Below are 14,797 nucleotides of genomic sequence, written 5' to 3'. Positions count from 1 at the left end.
TTATTAATGAACAATAAATGTTATTTTAAGCCGATTTTAAACATTAATTTCTCATTCACCCTTAATCGATTTTGAACAAATTAATAGTCTAAATCTATCTACGCGAATCGTAGATTTCAATTTTGAAATCAATTACGACTTTCAACAATTGATGGTTTCCTTCCTCAAAATCGTTTTGGTCCATTTAAGACCTCAATATCCAACACAATCATTTCCAATTTACCTTCTACAGACTCTTAGCTTCTCAGGTTCACCAGATCCAACACGAATAGACTAAACCTACCATTCAACATTTCATCAAAAAAAAAGAAAAAATAAATTGCAAAAACAAATTGCTTACCGAGAACAGAAGATTACACTTGCACTACATTTGACGATCCTCTGCTACTCTTACAGCATTGAGAAAGAGCGAAGAAGAGACAGGCGAAGGCTAGTATATATACTTACAGCATATGTTCTCAAAGGAAATAAGAAAAGAACAAAAAAAAAATCATTTGAATGCCACACGTAATTTTAATTTTATCAAAATAAACCGTTTCCCAACTCATGTCATTCTCTGAGCAAAACTTTGCTACTGCTAAGAAAATGGATCGATCAAATATTTGCAAAAAATAGCAAAGTGATGACTTGAAGCAAATGAAATGGTGAAAACCTGAATCACTCTGAAGGTCATCCATTATTTATTAGTATTAACATTATGAGTTGCAAGTCAGTTCTCATGGACCCATCACCGTGTTCCTTGTGGCTGAATAATGCATCTCAGATGAAGCATTTAGAGGGGCTGTTCTAGCTGCAAATCCTTCTCCAGATTCGTAGATTCTTGCGTATGAAATTCCATTAGTGTTCGACTGAGAGGTTGCTCGAATTGCAGGCCCTCCGATAGCACCTGATTCAGACTGATGGTGCTGAATCTGATCTGTTTCCTTAGTGTGAGTTTCATATGAGAGGTTACTTCGATTAGGGCTGATACTAACACCAAGGTCCAGGCTAATTGTGTCACTCTTCATGTCTGCAGATGGAAGAGGAAAGGGTCTTGTGAAACCTTTAAGAAATGCTGAACTGGGCACGGTCAGAAGACAGGCTCCATTTGTAACATGCGAAGAGGATGCTTCATTGCTGGTAGGTTTTATGGCGGGCACGTCATGATTATGCTTTCCTTCATATGTCGTAATCACAGCCTTCGGATCATGTGATGCTCTCTCAACATGTTTCCTAACAGGGCAACCAACTGATGTGCACTTGTAGTAACTCCTACGAGTAAGAGTTAAATATGTCATAGATGATATATCGACCAGAAACAAAAGTTAAATTGTATTGAGCTGGGAAAAATGAGGTTTAACCCCTACAAATTATTTCGTTAAAAGGAGAGGGGATGCAATAGCTAATAAATTATGCTCGTCTTCTTAACAATAACATGAACACATTTCACAAGACTTGTAGACACACAAGAACCTAAATCCAAATGTAACAAGCTACAGAATTGTGGTATGATCACAAACTATTCCTCTTTCAAGATGGCATTGGAATATAATATGAAATAAATTGTCTTTATCCATCCCTGCACGAGCGCTCAGAAACAAAAGGAAAAGAATAAAAAATATGGAATGACAATGGATAACAATCTAGAGACTCAAATGCTTGAATGGTGGATACAGTGTGTATTATCTCTTACATTGTACCCTCAAACATCATGTCTTGATTCATAAGTTCTCTATGATTCCAACCAAATAAAAGAAGACAAGGATAACAAGAACAAACAAATCAGAGAGCCAACTTAATCTTGTATAAGTAGAACGTTGTTTTTTATGGGTCTTGCTTGGGTCAAGCTAACAGATTATCATTCACAAGTGATGCATCATAAATTCCCAATTATAACCTATAATGTACCTGGAAGATGCTTATTAGGTCAACTTTGTAATCCATCCTCCAGAAATCCAATATAATATGGATAAATGGTAATTCAGTTCTCTTTGCAACAAGACAATTTTCCAGAGGCATAGTAAAGAAGTTTGATTTAAAAATCAGAACCATAACTCTCCTAACTACAACTACTAGAAGCTGGTCTATGTATCTGACTAACAATAGTGCCACTCATACTCAAGAGTTGACACAAGATATTGAGTTATGGTAACTTGATAGTTTTAAACAAATTAGAAATGTGTAGTAGTTTGCTAGTGGAGAAAAAAATGAATTTAGCTCCAGAAGATGGACTTTACCTGGGGTTAGGATTCCCTTTGACTATTTTCTGGCCATATTTTCGCCAGCGATACCCGTCATCCAAGATATCAATTTCACTCACAGTTTGGACAACAACACGTGGCTCATGGTTCATTTTGCCAAGTGAAGCAACATCATTAACAGCTATTTCCATTTTTCTGATTAGAGATATTTCAGTTTGTTAATTAAAAAATAATAATAATAAGATCATCGTTGACATTTAAACTGCAAGGTCCAGCATTAAAAGACACCTGCGCTTTGACTCCATTCTGTCATCTCCAACAAACTCATCAGCATTATTGAGTTGATCACCACCAGTTTCAGCATCATACTCTCTGATTGAGGCAGGAGACAACTCGGTAGAAAAATTGGGACCAACCTGATGAGATTTGCTGGGTGCCATTTCTGACTCATCTGCAAAGTTCAATTTTAGGATGAATTTAGTTAAAAATTGTCAAACATGAGATAACATACATTCATTTAAATTTAAATCTTCTTACTTTCTGCACTGATAAAAGAAGATAGATTATCAGTTTGTTCCTCATCTTCGCTGGGGAAAGTTGCACCAACAGGCATACGACGATTAGGTGCTGGCTTAGGATGATCATGGCAGCCTTTATAGATGATTCCAGCAATTTGCCCATCATGAGACCGCTCTATTTGCCTCTTCATTTCACAATTAGGGTGTGTGCATTTGTAATAACTCCGAGGAAATTCACTCCCTTTAACATGTTTCTGTCCATATTTTCGCCAATTATAACCATCTTCTGCAGATTTTTCAAGTTTATTAAATTGGTTAGATTCTCTACAATCAGATTGAGTCATCTGTGTTCTATTCTCTGAATGTTCTGTCTGTTGCAACTCATCGGAAAGTTCTCCAGGTGGTGGACTAGCTCTCACAGGTGATGCTTCAACTGATGAAACTGTAGGTGGTACAGGTGGAGCCAATTCATAATTATCGGTAAGTTTGTTCTGGCCTTGAGATTGACATTGGCTTTGGATGCAAGGTTGCTGTTTTTCTTGGATTAAACCAAAAGGACCCTGCAATCAAAGGCATAAATTTATACTACACAAACCTAAGTTGGTTCATATGCATTGTTTGAGAGGATCTTTATAATAAAAGATAAAGCAACAGCATTAATCTAGAGAATATGTGAAAAAAATAAATAACTAAATAAATAAAGCAGAAAAGCAGATTAGGTTGCAAGGACAACAATGATTTTAGCATCTAATAACCTTTGAAATATGGCGAATCTTTCTGCAAAATCTAACAAAATAATCAAAACATTACTCTAGATCCAAAGAGGTAAACCGAATAGTAACAACATAAGCACAGCTTGAAATACATTTGTAATAAGGGTTTCTTATTTTAAGCAACCAGATATTCCTGTAGCTTAGGTTTATCATTAGCAACCAGAGATTTGTATATTTGTGTTATCCATGATTCTTCTCTCTGTGGGATAAGATCAGTCTGTGTCCTAGTCCAAAAGCATTCTTTGCTCAGAAAATATCCTTGCTAGAAATAAGAAAGAAAGGCCTTGCCTGAATAGAAAATTACCAAAGATCTTAATGAAGAAAAACCCAGACTATAACATGATCCAATGTGAGTTCTAAACGCAAAATCTCCAATTCCTCCATCATGTGCACTAACATTAAGTGTATCCACACAAACAGTTTTATCCATGAAGAGGCAGTGCTGAGTATCCCAGTAGTTGGAGAAGGCACAGCCTGCACTTGAAAATGTCAAAAAGGAATTTGTCTTGTCTAACACTGATGCCAAGGTATACCAAATGGAAAAGGAAAAGATGCGGGCTTCATGACTAGTATTTGTGATGGTCCTGATAAGCAAAGTTCTCCAGGGTGGATTGAAGCACAAGTAATAGAAATTACCATCAGTTCAGAGCCCTTTACTTGTCTAGCATCTTGTAAGTTTCATTCAATAATTGTGCATATAAAATCATGCAGATCTCTATTTTCCTGCTGTTATTTAGGTTCCAAACAATCTAAAGCTACACAAGATACTTGACATAAAACGACAATTTATTACAAGCATCACAAAAGTGCATGAAGGACCTTAGTGCTTTCCATTAATCTTACAACTAGCACTTTATGGAGTTATACTAATATTCTGATGCTTCAATTCTGAACAAGGACGACACGCTATACAGAAAGGCAAAACGAATGAAGAATAATGAGAACTCTCCAAAAAAAAAAAAAGATCACTTGAATCACAGGTCCATTGGGCAAGGACAGTGGAAGATTTTTATAATAAAACAAATTCTAAATGTAAGTCAATAGCAAAGTATCTGTTGTGATAAGATTTGATGTCATATATAACGGATAAAGGCAAGGAAACAGAATGAAATAAAGTGAGAATATGAATCCATTAAAAGCTATGGGCGATGCGTCTCTACCATCTTGCTTTCTCAATATAATATTAACACGAAGAAACACCCTTACAGGAAGAAGAGAATGGATTGAGCTTAATAATAAACCAACTGCACAGCGAGTTAGACACCACGATTTAGAGATCACGCTAATGAAAGACAAATCTGCTTGTATGTTCACACTTCAGCAACCTATCGACAACTATCCACGAATTGAAGATTTTTCATCAGGTACACTTAAAGGCATGGCGCAATCTAACCCAGATAGCAAAAATCTTAAAGCTTGCAAACCGAAAGCATAGGAAATCAGAGATTGGTGTAAAAAGCAGCTTCCTTTTGCACCTGAGTGCCCACCACATAGGAAAAAAAGACGAAACAAAGCTAAAGGACGAACAAGAACTAGCAAGTGAAGAAACACCAACCTTCACATCGGGGAGGAGGACAGGGGGTCCAAGCAGCGCGGAGGGGCTAAGCCCAGGGGGTATCGTGAGGCACGGAGCTCGCGCGATTGGGAGCCGAGCCGGCGACATCGACTTGTACCTCGCTTCGTTCGCTCCCGCGAGCAGAGAAACCCTAGGATCCGGTATTCCCTCGCGCCCATTGGCGTCCTCCCGACTCTCTTCACCGTTCCCAACGCTGCCGCACTCAAACCGCAGCTCCGCCGGATTTGAACCACCCTCAGGCGCTAACTCACGTAGATCATCAGACGCCGGCGAAGGATTCCTCTCCATTTACAGGTCCCAAAGGTAGCACCGTAGCATGTAGCGAAAGAGTGAGCCGAGAAGTGAAATAAAACGGCGGAGGAGAAGAGAAAGGACGTGCGCCATAACGGCGTTGAAGTGAGGGCGTTTCAGGAAATTCACTAGCTGTCAGAGACTATTAATGGCGGATGAGTGAAGCATCATGCATTGATGGCTACTCAAAATGACTAAAATACCCTTGTTGCCCAATTTGAATTAGCTCCTTTATGCTTTTATCCCCTGCCTTTACGCGGAGAACTCCCGTCCATCAAGTACTAAATGACCGATATGCCCTACGAGCGCTTACCGATTTCTCTGTGCTTTTCGATTTATTAGAAGAAATTTTCTATAGCTGGGTCGACCAAAAATAAAAAATAAAAAATAAAAAATAAACAATTTATAGTGATTAGACTCGAGCGGAACTTAGATCCAAACTCACCTGTGATAAATTACTAGTAATAAATAGCGGTTCTAAAAAAACAACTCAAAATTTATCTATAAAATTTTAAAATTAATCAGTTTGAAGAATTAAATTAAATATATGATACCTATTAAAAAAATAATTTGACAAATTCACACTTCCAATTAAAAAAAGCATTAATAATCAATTCCATTGTTTAAAAATTCTCTTAAGCATGCCTTTCTACGAAAGAAGCAGCCATCTATAAGAGTAGTGTCAGGATTTAAAACAATTATATATATATTTTTAATAATTCACACTAATTTTAAATATAGATAATCTTTCTCTCAAGTTACCTATGGAATAAATTTAAACTATAACTCCTGCACTGACATAGAACAATTATAAGTATCCTACAATCTTAAGCTTGCTATAGGATTATACGGAGGACATTGATCTCTCATATGATCTAGGAATTAAGGATAAGATATGGAAGGAAACAAAGAAATTAAGATTTACATACAACGATATGAACGGCGGCAGCAGTGGTGATGATTACACTAGACTTAGATAGACACGGCCTTTCTTGATTCTATTGCGTAAATTTAGAGCACAATTTATGATACTCAAAAATCAACTCAGCATAAGGATATTAGTCCCATTTGGACTCCAATGGTACACTTTCCATTCACGTAGTGTTGGCTGCAGACAATTTTATGTAAACATCAGCCCCGGCAATGAGCTCATAACAGAATCAGTAGGGCTATAAATAAATTAAGTGTTCGTGAACAAGTTTGATGTTCGGCTTGATAAGAGCTTGTTTATGTTCATTTAATATATATTAGATTAATTAAACAAACAAACTTGAACAGCTCGTTTAGCTAAACAAACAAACTTGAATACATATGTGTTCAGCTCGTTAACGTTCGTGAGCAACGTTCGTGAACAATGTTCGTAAACAATGTTCATGAACAATATTTATTAATAAAATTCTTTTCAATATGTTAAATAAACAATAAAATAAAATAAATAAATTTAAATTATCAATCCTAATAACCAATCAAATAATTAAAAGTTTCAAACAATCAAACAACCTTGAATTGAGAGCTTGATAACATCTAAACGAACCAAGTTCAAGCCAAGCTCGAACCAAGCTCAAGCCAAGCTTGAATTGAGAGCTTGATAACATCTAAACGAACCAAGCTCAAACCAAGCTCGAACCAAGCTCAAACCAAGCTCGAACCAAGCTCAAGCCAAGCTTGAATTGAGAGTTTGATAACATCTAAACGAACCAAGCTCAAGTCAAGCTTCAAATAAGCTCAAGCTCATAAAAAATAAACCAAGCCAAGCTTGAACACTCATTTCAAAAGCTTGGTTCATTTTAAGCTCGGCTTGGCTCGGCTTGGTTATATTATCAAATAAGCTTGAACACCCCAAAGCTCAGCTCGGCTCGACTTGTTTACAGCCCTAAGAATCAACAAGCTGAACAACATCAAGGACAGAACAAATAACTAGAAGAAATTATACAGGTTACAGCAAAGCCTTAGTTTCAAGATATTGGGGGCTCGAAGTAACAAAGTTTAGCACAAATGGATGGAAATTCACATAGTTTCAGTTTTTCAACCGACGCGCACATGGTAACTTGAGCAACCTTGAACAGTCACCATCAAGGTGCAACAACAAAAGTTATCCTCTCAGGATCTGCTGCGTTGCGACCAAGGCCGTCTCCAGAAAATTGGAGGCCCTAGGTTAATTGGAGACTATCAGTGCCGAACTAGTGGACTGATGAGATTTAAGATTGGAGACTTGGAGTCGAAGATCAAAGATTGTTGGACTGCCGATCTCTCTAGAGAGTTTCTCTGTTGAGATTTGAAGTCGACGTAGCAATGAGGCAAAAGATAGGATATAAAATTAGAATTAGGGTTGTATGAGAGAGAATAAAAGAATTGAAAAGGAAAAAGTGAATCGACTTTTTTTTCACTCAAATTGATTTTTAATAGTCGAACATAATAGATTGTGGATGCAAAAAGTTTAGTTAAGATGTGTCTCATGGTCCATGCGCAATTATAAAATAAGTGGAATGTTATAACAAACAAGGTAAGGATAAATATAAGATACGAAGTAAAAAATATTATGTTAAAGAATGAGGATAAATTTGAACAATTTCAAATCGTGAATTGATTAAAATTAATAAAAAGAGATATTAATAATAAAAAAACTTGTTTAATAAAATATTTTTTGGTCTATCAACAAAATTGATCCATTATCAAATTTAATAAAACCCTCAAATATAAATATAAAATCTTAATAATCTGGAGGCCCCTAGAATAGGGAGGCCCTAGGCAGCTGCCTCCCCCTAAAGCCGGCCCTGGTTGCGACAGAAATTGTAGATACCTTTGGGAAAAAAAAAAATCTGCTATCTTAACAGTTCCCTTAATGTTAACTCTATGAATATAGAGAGAGATAAATACAAGTACACAGGCTATAAATATACGGTGGAATAAATCCCAGATCGTCAGTTCCTGAAAATTGACTCCTAGTCATTACGCCATAGATGTCATGCGTCCACCATCTGCGCTACGCTCTGAGAGTAATTATAGAGACCTTCAAAGAATTCATATTGTAAGGTTAGTAATAGACCAAGAGAATTCACAATCTATGATAAAAAGCTCATTCAGGCATTTCAAACATGGCCATTTGCAAATGAATTCTTTCCCTTGGGATAGTGATGAAAAGAGACTTGCCAATCTATAGAACTTGCAAAGGAAAATCTTCTCCATTAAACCACACAAAAATGATGTGGAAAAGCATAAAAAAAAAAAAAAAGTGATATTTCAGCCGTCCTATATTCATTCTTCCTATGCCATCTATATCAACCCAAGTTCCGCAATCTAAGCTCAATTATTATCAAATGAGAACTAGTAAATAATGACATCCAATTCAACTTCAGATCGCATATTACAGAGAATTAAACAGCTGCAATAATCATTCAAATAAACAATCATGTGAACTCAATCAGATGCTTGTCCAGTCGTGTCTGCATGCATATAAATTTGCAAGCGCTTAAAATACTAAATAAAGCGCAACTTTTATATACCTTGTGGTAGGCTGCATCTCCTAATTTATCTCGTAGAGCTGAAGGTTTCGACAGAGCAAACATGGCATCTTGACACCATCATGCGGGACCACACAATCGAGTCCATACTGCATATCCCTCTCAGGTTTAACCATAGCCACCGATCTGTTTTGACACAAGGGAAGGATCAAAATTTGAATGAGTTTCAGCAAAGAAAACATGGCGAAGACAAACCTTCCACAGCCCTCAGCCTGGATCTGGCAGTGCAAGGAGGTGGTCTTTTCGGCGACCATCATGCCCAGTATAACATGGATCTCTCCTGAAGGCAATCATGAACCCATCTGCACAAATTGAATCTATATTTTGGGAGAGAAGAGACGATTCATCACAGACGACAGTCTCCTCTCCAATATATATTAACAACTTTGTTGAGTTTAAATTAAGTTTGGTGGGAAAATTCATATGGGATTTTAAAACAGGGCTTTGGCCTTTTGGAGGGAAGTCGGTAGGTATAATTTATTATTATTATTATTTTTTTTTCAAAATAATGAAATAGAATATTAATCGTATTAAAACTTCACATTACTGATATATTTTTTACATAAAGATATCTCAAAAATATTATTTTTTGGAATTAAATAAATACTATTGTCATTTCTACACGGATGGCATTAAATCCCAGCCATCTAATTTCATACTATTTCTTCTGGACACTTATTGTGTGCTTGTTTTCATTGAGTTAGATAGTTGTCTTTTCTCGTTCAAATGTATGTGTGGAGTTATAAACTTGAAGTGACTTAGCTAATGGTCATTTTCCAATTCATGTGCCATGTGAACATTGTCTTTTACATACTAAGTTTGTCAGAACTAACTACCTGTCTTTATTCAACTTTGATAAATTTCACCCCCAAAAAATGCCCTTTTGACTTTTGCACCTTTAAGATACAAGTGGAGAATCTCATTTTTCTGGTCCAAACTGTTAAAGATCATATAAAGTCCATAATCAACTTGAAACAATTTGAACAAGCATTCCAATTTGTAATATTTAAAGCTATCAAACTGATCGAGACTCAACTTCAGTGGCCAAACTAAATTTCCATTAAACTTTAGTTTACTACAGAATGATCAAGACATTAATATCCAAATCAACCAAACAGTACAGCATGGTCAGTAAATGGTGGATGATGATGGTGTAACCAACTCACTATTGCGCAATTATCACTTGCTATTTTGACCCCAATCACACACTTTAACACAATAAATAAATAAATAAATAAAAGAAATGGAGAATAAATGTTTGTAGCAGTGGTGGATGAGCCATCTCCATACATCAGACAAGGATATGAAATAATTGTTTTTATTTATGTCAAAGTTTAGTTTGGATTTGGTAGTTCATGGTGGTTCACAGCTGTTGTTGCTTTATATAATTAAAGCAAACAGAGCCGCAAAAACACATTAATTAGGCACTAGCTATCACTATCTTATCCGCAAATATCTATCTACAAAGGGACGCTGGACCAAAGAGATTACAATAATTGTTGCAAATAATATTTGAGTTTTTGTGCAGTAAGACAATAATGACTCCTGAAATTGTGCCAGTGGATAGATTACCAAACAAATATGCAGTGGAATTTCCAAGGTAGCAACAAGGGAATACAGAACCCTTACCAATAAATATCCAGCAGAGGCCATCACTGCAATTTGCAGGTGCTATTCACAAGCCAAGTTGTGCAAGTAAAGCATTGTCTTGCCTGTGGGATTCTATCTTATCAAGAGGCTGTGAGGAAGGGTTAGTTTCTACGCATCAATGATCAACCTTGTGCCAATGCAGAATTTGAGCATGTTCAGTAAAATGGAATCAATATGACAAAATTATTTGCAAACCATATATCAATTCCGTATATTTGTATAATACGTATATATACAAAATATATTTGTTTAAGTACACAAAATAAAAGCCATTGTGATTTACCCCCCTTATTTTTTTCTCTATACTCGAAGTCTCTCAGCTGACCAGTCATTACCTGACAATGTCACAAAGTAGCAAACAAATATTTTTATAATGTTGGACCCCCTATAATAAATTTACAGATAAAGAAGCCCATGTTGTCTTATTGGCCAGCAGGGGAACATGCCTGGAACGCTTACACTACATGGTTCTTTTAAATTGAACATGTGCGAAGAGAAGTTCATTATTCATGCTCAGTCAAAGTTCTTAGCTCGATGGTTTTATCAACTTATCTCAAGTTATTACCTAATACAAAGGCCTCTACCGCACGTGGGGTCTGCAACTGGTCAAATACAAATCAGGGACAGCACAGTGTTAAAATAATGTCTTCCCAAGCATTGGTTTCAATGTGCAATTATTTGAAACTTTAGGAGTAGCTTTCAGATGACTCCTGTCATTAACACAGCTTTGGGTGGTTTAAGTGTCACTTACCATGTAGTTAGTTCAGCTCCTGCAAACTCTCCATGCATAAAGAATGACAATGACAACTAAAGATGCAAAGCAAAAGTTATCATGCAACTTGATCAAAGATGAACCGGAATGCTATGGTTTTCATATGGAGGTCCCTTTTTCAGTTTTCTGGCCGTCTCATTGGTCCAGGCCACTGAGGTGAGTGGTCATCTACAGAGTTGAAAAGGATGCTCCATTGGATTTTCTATATGGGTCCCCTTCATGAGATTCCATTCACCGAAGAGGGATTTTTTACCTGAACTAGTCTGAGAACTGGGGGACGACCCCTCTGATCCCTATTTTTCTATTGCACCAGGGCAACCCTAAGAAGGGTCCCTCCTTACTACTCCTGTTCGACAAAGAACAGAGTTTTAAACATGAACCAATGCGCTAGCTATTGGCTGGACCCTCCAATCTCTGATTCATCTATTGCACCAGACGAAAATATGGTTCAACCAGTGTTTCTTTTGAGTCACAGAGCCAAGTTTAGGTTTTGGTTCCCAAGTGAGTTCCTTTGGTCACATTGAACACTCCTTTAGAGCAACAATGCAACAAGCATTGGCGACTATAAGAAATTACTCCTAGTAAACACCATCTACTACAAAGCAATCTAAATTTCATGAAAACTTTCAGTTATGCTAGATAAAAATCTTGTATTTACCTTGCCCAAATCAGAGAATCCAGACCCATAATATCACACATCTGGAAAACGTTGTAGGAGTGGCCACTTGCATATAAGCACACTGTCAGACTTTGGTAACTAAACAGCCAAAATTATATTCACACAATTACTCACAGTCCCAGACTTGCCCTAGTCCACTCAGACTCCATTACTTCTATTAACAGTCCCCTATTAATGCTTAAAATGTATACCAAATGGTAAAATTTGTACAGTGCTTAACGTTACCAAGTAATTTTTACCCTGCTGTCGCCGGCGCAGATTAGTTCTAGTACCGCAGCTCCCGCAAGTAGCCCAGCAGCATCACCGCCTGCGAAGCAATTCCGACGTTGGTAAGACGATTGATAGAAGATTGAGTAAAGGAAGAATAAGCAAAAGAGATACCTTGCGCTTAGCCCGCGATGAGCCCGACTGCGACAGCGCAACCAGCGGTGGAATTGCGCCTTCGCCCACTAGGAGCCCTTGGATACGGGGGCTTTCGGCGGCGAGCTGCAGCAGCACATGCACAGCGAATTCGCTCCCCGTTGTCGGTCCTGTTTCCGTTGCCTCCACTAGCACCGCGATCCCACCCGCCTCCACCACCGCCTCCCTCCCCTCCGGTATCGCTGCTAGGCTTCCAAGCACCACAAGCGCCTTCTCGGCTGTGCCACCGCCGCGTTCCCCCACCAGCTCTAACAGTGGAGGCACAGCCCCAGCGATGACCGCCCGTTCCTTGTTCCGCCGGACCGAGCAAAGCTTGTACAGCGTGGTTAGAGAGTCCTTCTTTCCCCGGCTCGAACCGCTCACGAGCAGAGACACCAGCGGCGGAATCGCCCCGCACGCCCCGATTGTTCCCCGGTTCCCCTCGATCATCGACAGGCTGAGCAGCGCGCAGGCTGCGTTTTGCTTGGCCACTGCTGTCCCCGTCCGCAGCGCGTATACCATCGGCTTGATAGCCCCCGCGGCCGTGATGGGCTCTTTGTTCTCCTCCTCCAGCGAAAGATTGAGAAGCGCCGTCACGGCGCTCTCCTGCGTCGCAGGGTCCATGCTCTTCAGCAGTGGCACGAGCGCCGGAATCGCTCCCGACGTCCCAATCAGCGCTCGGAAGTCAGACCGATGCTTCGCCAAGAGCCTTATCCCCGCTGCCGCGGCCCGTTTCACCTCCGGGGACGACGCCCCAAGCCCCTCGACACAGGCCCTAGTCGCCGGCTCGATGCTCTCCACCGTAGCGCTCTCGAGGACCTCCAAGGACGACGAAGATAAAGCAAACACGTACTGGAACGCCTCAGAATCGGAAGGCGCAGCATGGCTCGGCGGCGCCTCCGATGGGGTGACGCAGGCTAGCCTCTGAAGCTCGCCGGAGATATCAGAGTCGAAGCTAGAACAGTCGGAGAGACCCTGGGAGAGCTCGAGGATCTCGGACACAGTTTCCGCAGAGAAGATCGCTGACTTGGCATCAGAAGGGCGAAGGGGACCGATCGCGAGCTGCTGAAGCTGGAAGTCGACGACGGAGTCGGTCAAATTCTCAGAGACAGCGGCGGAGCGCGACGGCGGAGGAGCGCCAGGCGGCGGGTCGTTGCGGAAGAGGTTGGAGCGGACGGTGCGCATGGACCGACCAAGGGAACGCTGGATTCGCGATCGCGAGGGACTCGAGGATGAGTCGGCGAGGGAGACCATGGCGGCGGAAGAGTAAAGCAGGAAGCAGGCCGTCGGTGGAAGCGGAAGTGGAAGTGGTGGCATAACTTGTAGAGCGAGGGTTTTGTCGAGTCGTGATGAGTTGGGATCGCGGCTACGTCGTGGGTTCCGCGGTTCCGCCTCCGATCGTTTAGGCCGTGTACAGCTGGCAGGTTGGGTTTAGGATGGTTACACTTCACTCAAATGGGCAAAAGCAACAAAAAAAAAAAAAAATGGTTTTCAGCTAAAAATAGGGAAAGAATACTAATGCAACGAAATTATTCTAAAAATAGGTCTTAAAGTAAAATATCATAAAAAGTTGATTGTAAAATCTTTATCTTGTGATTTTTAATAAATATTAATGGACAAAAATTAAAAAACACACTCTCAATTGTCCCAAAAATAAAAGGGCAAAAATATGAGTGCGTCCCTCCCCTACTTTTAATTTAAAAATACTTTTGAATTTGATGTTGTTATAGAAATTACAGGTTGACTTTTACCATATGTAAAAATTAGCAGATAGATACTTACTGTTATATTTGGTAGAAGTTACATATTAATTTTTATAAAGTATAAAATTTAGCAAGTAGTTGTTATATATTATCAAAATTATATGTTAACTTCTACTCATTAGATCATGATTACATTATTATGTTCATGACAATGAGTATCATGTAGTCTACATATTTATTTTACTCATCAAAATATTATTTTAACTAAATTATCATTCAAAAATAAAATCAAAATAATATAAAATCATCATCATAAAAACTAGCAATTGGCTCCATACATTATAAAAGCTATATATGCTAACTTCTATAATATTGATTATGATCAAATAATATTTATTTAAAATATCGTGTCATACAATTCTCATAGTTTATTTTATTTATTGAAATATTATTTTAATTCGCTTATCACTAATAGAAGTAAAATAAAAATTATATAAAATTACTATTAGTAATTCTAGATTCTACAATTGTAGGAACCGATGCTAACTTTTATACGGTCTAAAGATCAGATATTTTTGGTGGTTCATGTTAAATGGGATGATCATTTAACTTTAATTAAAAATAAGATATTTATATGATGATTTTATAAATAATGGGTGTCATTTTGATTTTTTCCTAAAACAAAAAGATAACTTACTTTAAGAAGTCAAAAATATATTCCAACATATTTCTTAT

At 38.5% G+C, this 14,797-nt stretch overlaps 2 protein-coding genes across 3 annotated transcripts; both read right to left on the bottom strand.

The window, feature by feature from the left end:
• Positions 1-490: 490 nt before the first annotated feature.
• On the bottom strand, positions 491-5,430 carry LOC121970391 (WRKY transcription factor SUSIBA2-like). The gene is made up of 5 exons (XM_042521093.1): positions 5,027-5,430; positions 2,718-3,258; positions 2,469-2,631; positions 2,217-2,375; positions 491-1,251 (listed from the first exon to the last, which is right to left on the bottom strand). Exons 1-5 carry the CDS (start codon positions 5,333-5,335, stop codon positions 717-719), a joined length of 1,707 nt encoding a protein of 568 aa, XP_042377027.1. The 5' UTR covers positions 5,336-5,430; the 3' UTR covers positions 491-716.
• Positions 5,431-8,158: 2,728 nt separating this feature from the next.
• LOC121970390 (U-box domain-containing protein 4-like) lies at positions 8,159-13,739 on the bottom strand. 2 transcript variants are annotated; one of them, XM_042521092.1, is made up of 5 exons: positions 12,342-13,739; positions 10,489-12,267; positions 9,055-9,161; positions 8,842-8,985; positions 8,159-8,348 (listed from the first exon to the last, which is right to left on the bottom strand). In XM_042521092.1, the coding sequence occupies exons 1-2, from the start codon at positions 13,674-13,676 to the stop codon at positions 12,226-12,228; spliced, it is 1,377 nt and encodes a 458-aa protein (XP_042377026.1). In that variant the 5' UTR covers positions 13,677-13,739; the 3' UTR covers positions 8,159-8,348; positions 8,842-8,985; positions 9,055-9,161; positions 10,489-12,225. The 2 variants fall into 2 exon arrangements, with proteins under 2 accessions (XP_042377026.1, XP_042377025.1); XM_042521091.1 differs by having other exon boundaries at positions 9,055-12,267.
• Between the last annotated feature and the right edge of the window lie 1,058 nt (positions 13,740-14,797).

This window comes from Zingiber officinale, chromosome 4A (assembly GCF_018446385.1).
Source record: "Zingiber officinale cultivar Zhangliang chromosome 4A, Zo_v1.1, whole genome shotgun sequence".
Taxonomy (NCBI): domain Eukaryota; kingdom Viridiplantae; phylum Streptophyta; class Magnoliopsida; order Zingiberales; family Zingiberaceae; genus Zingiber; species Zingiber officinale.
This window is presented reverse-complemented; position numbering and strand designations above follow the sequence as displayed.

Excerpts from the sequence above, each read along its gene's own strand:
- LOC121970391 (XM_042521093.1), bottom strand. The coding sequence starts at position 5,335 with ATGGAGAGGAATCCTTCGCCGGCGTCTGATGATCTACGTGAGTTAGCG. Across the intron at positions 3,259-5,026 it reads TCCTCCTCCCCGATGTGAAG|GGTCCTTTTGGTTTAATCCA; the intron begins GTTGGTGTTTCT and ends CTTTGATTGCAG. Across the intron at positions 2,632-2,717 it reads TTCTTTTATCAGTGCAGAAA|ATGAGTCAGAAATGGCACCC; the intron begins GTAAGAAGATTT and ends TGAACTTTGCAG.
- LOC121970390 (XM_042521091.1), bottom strand. The coding sequence starts at position 13,676 with ATGCCACCACTTCCACTTCCGCTTCCACCGACGGCCTGCTTCCTGCTT. Across the intron at positions 12,268-12,341 it reads CATCGCGGGCTAAGCGCAAG|GCGGTGATGCTGCTGGGCTA; the intron begins GTATCTCTTTTG and ends ATTGCTTCGCAG.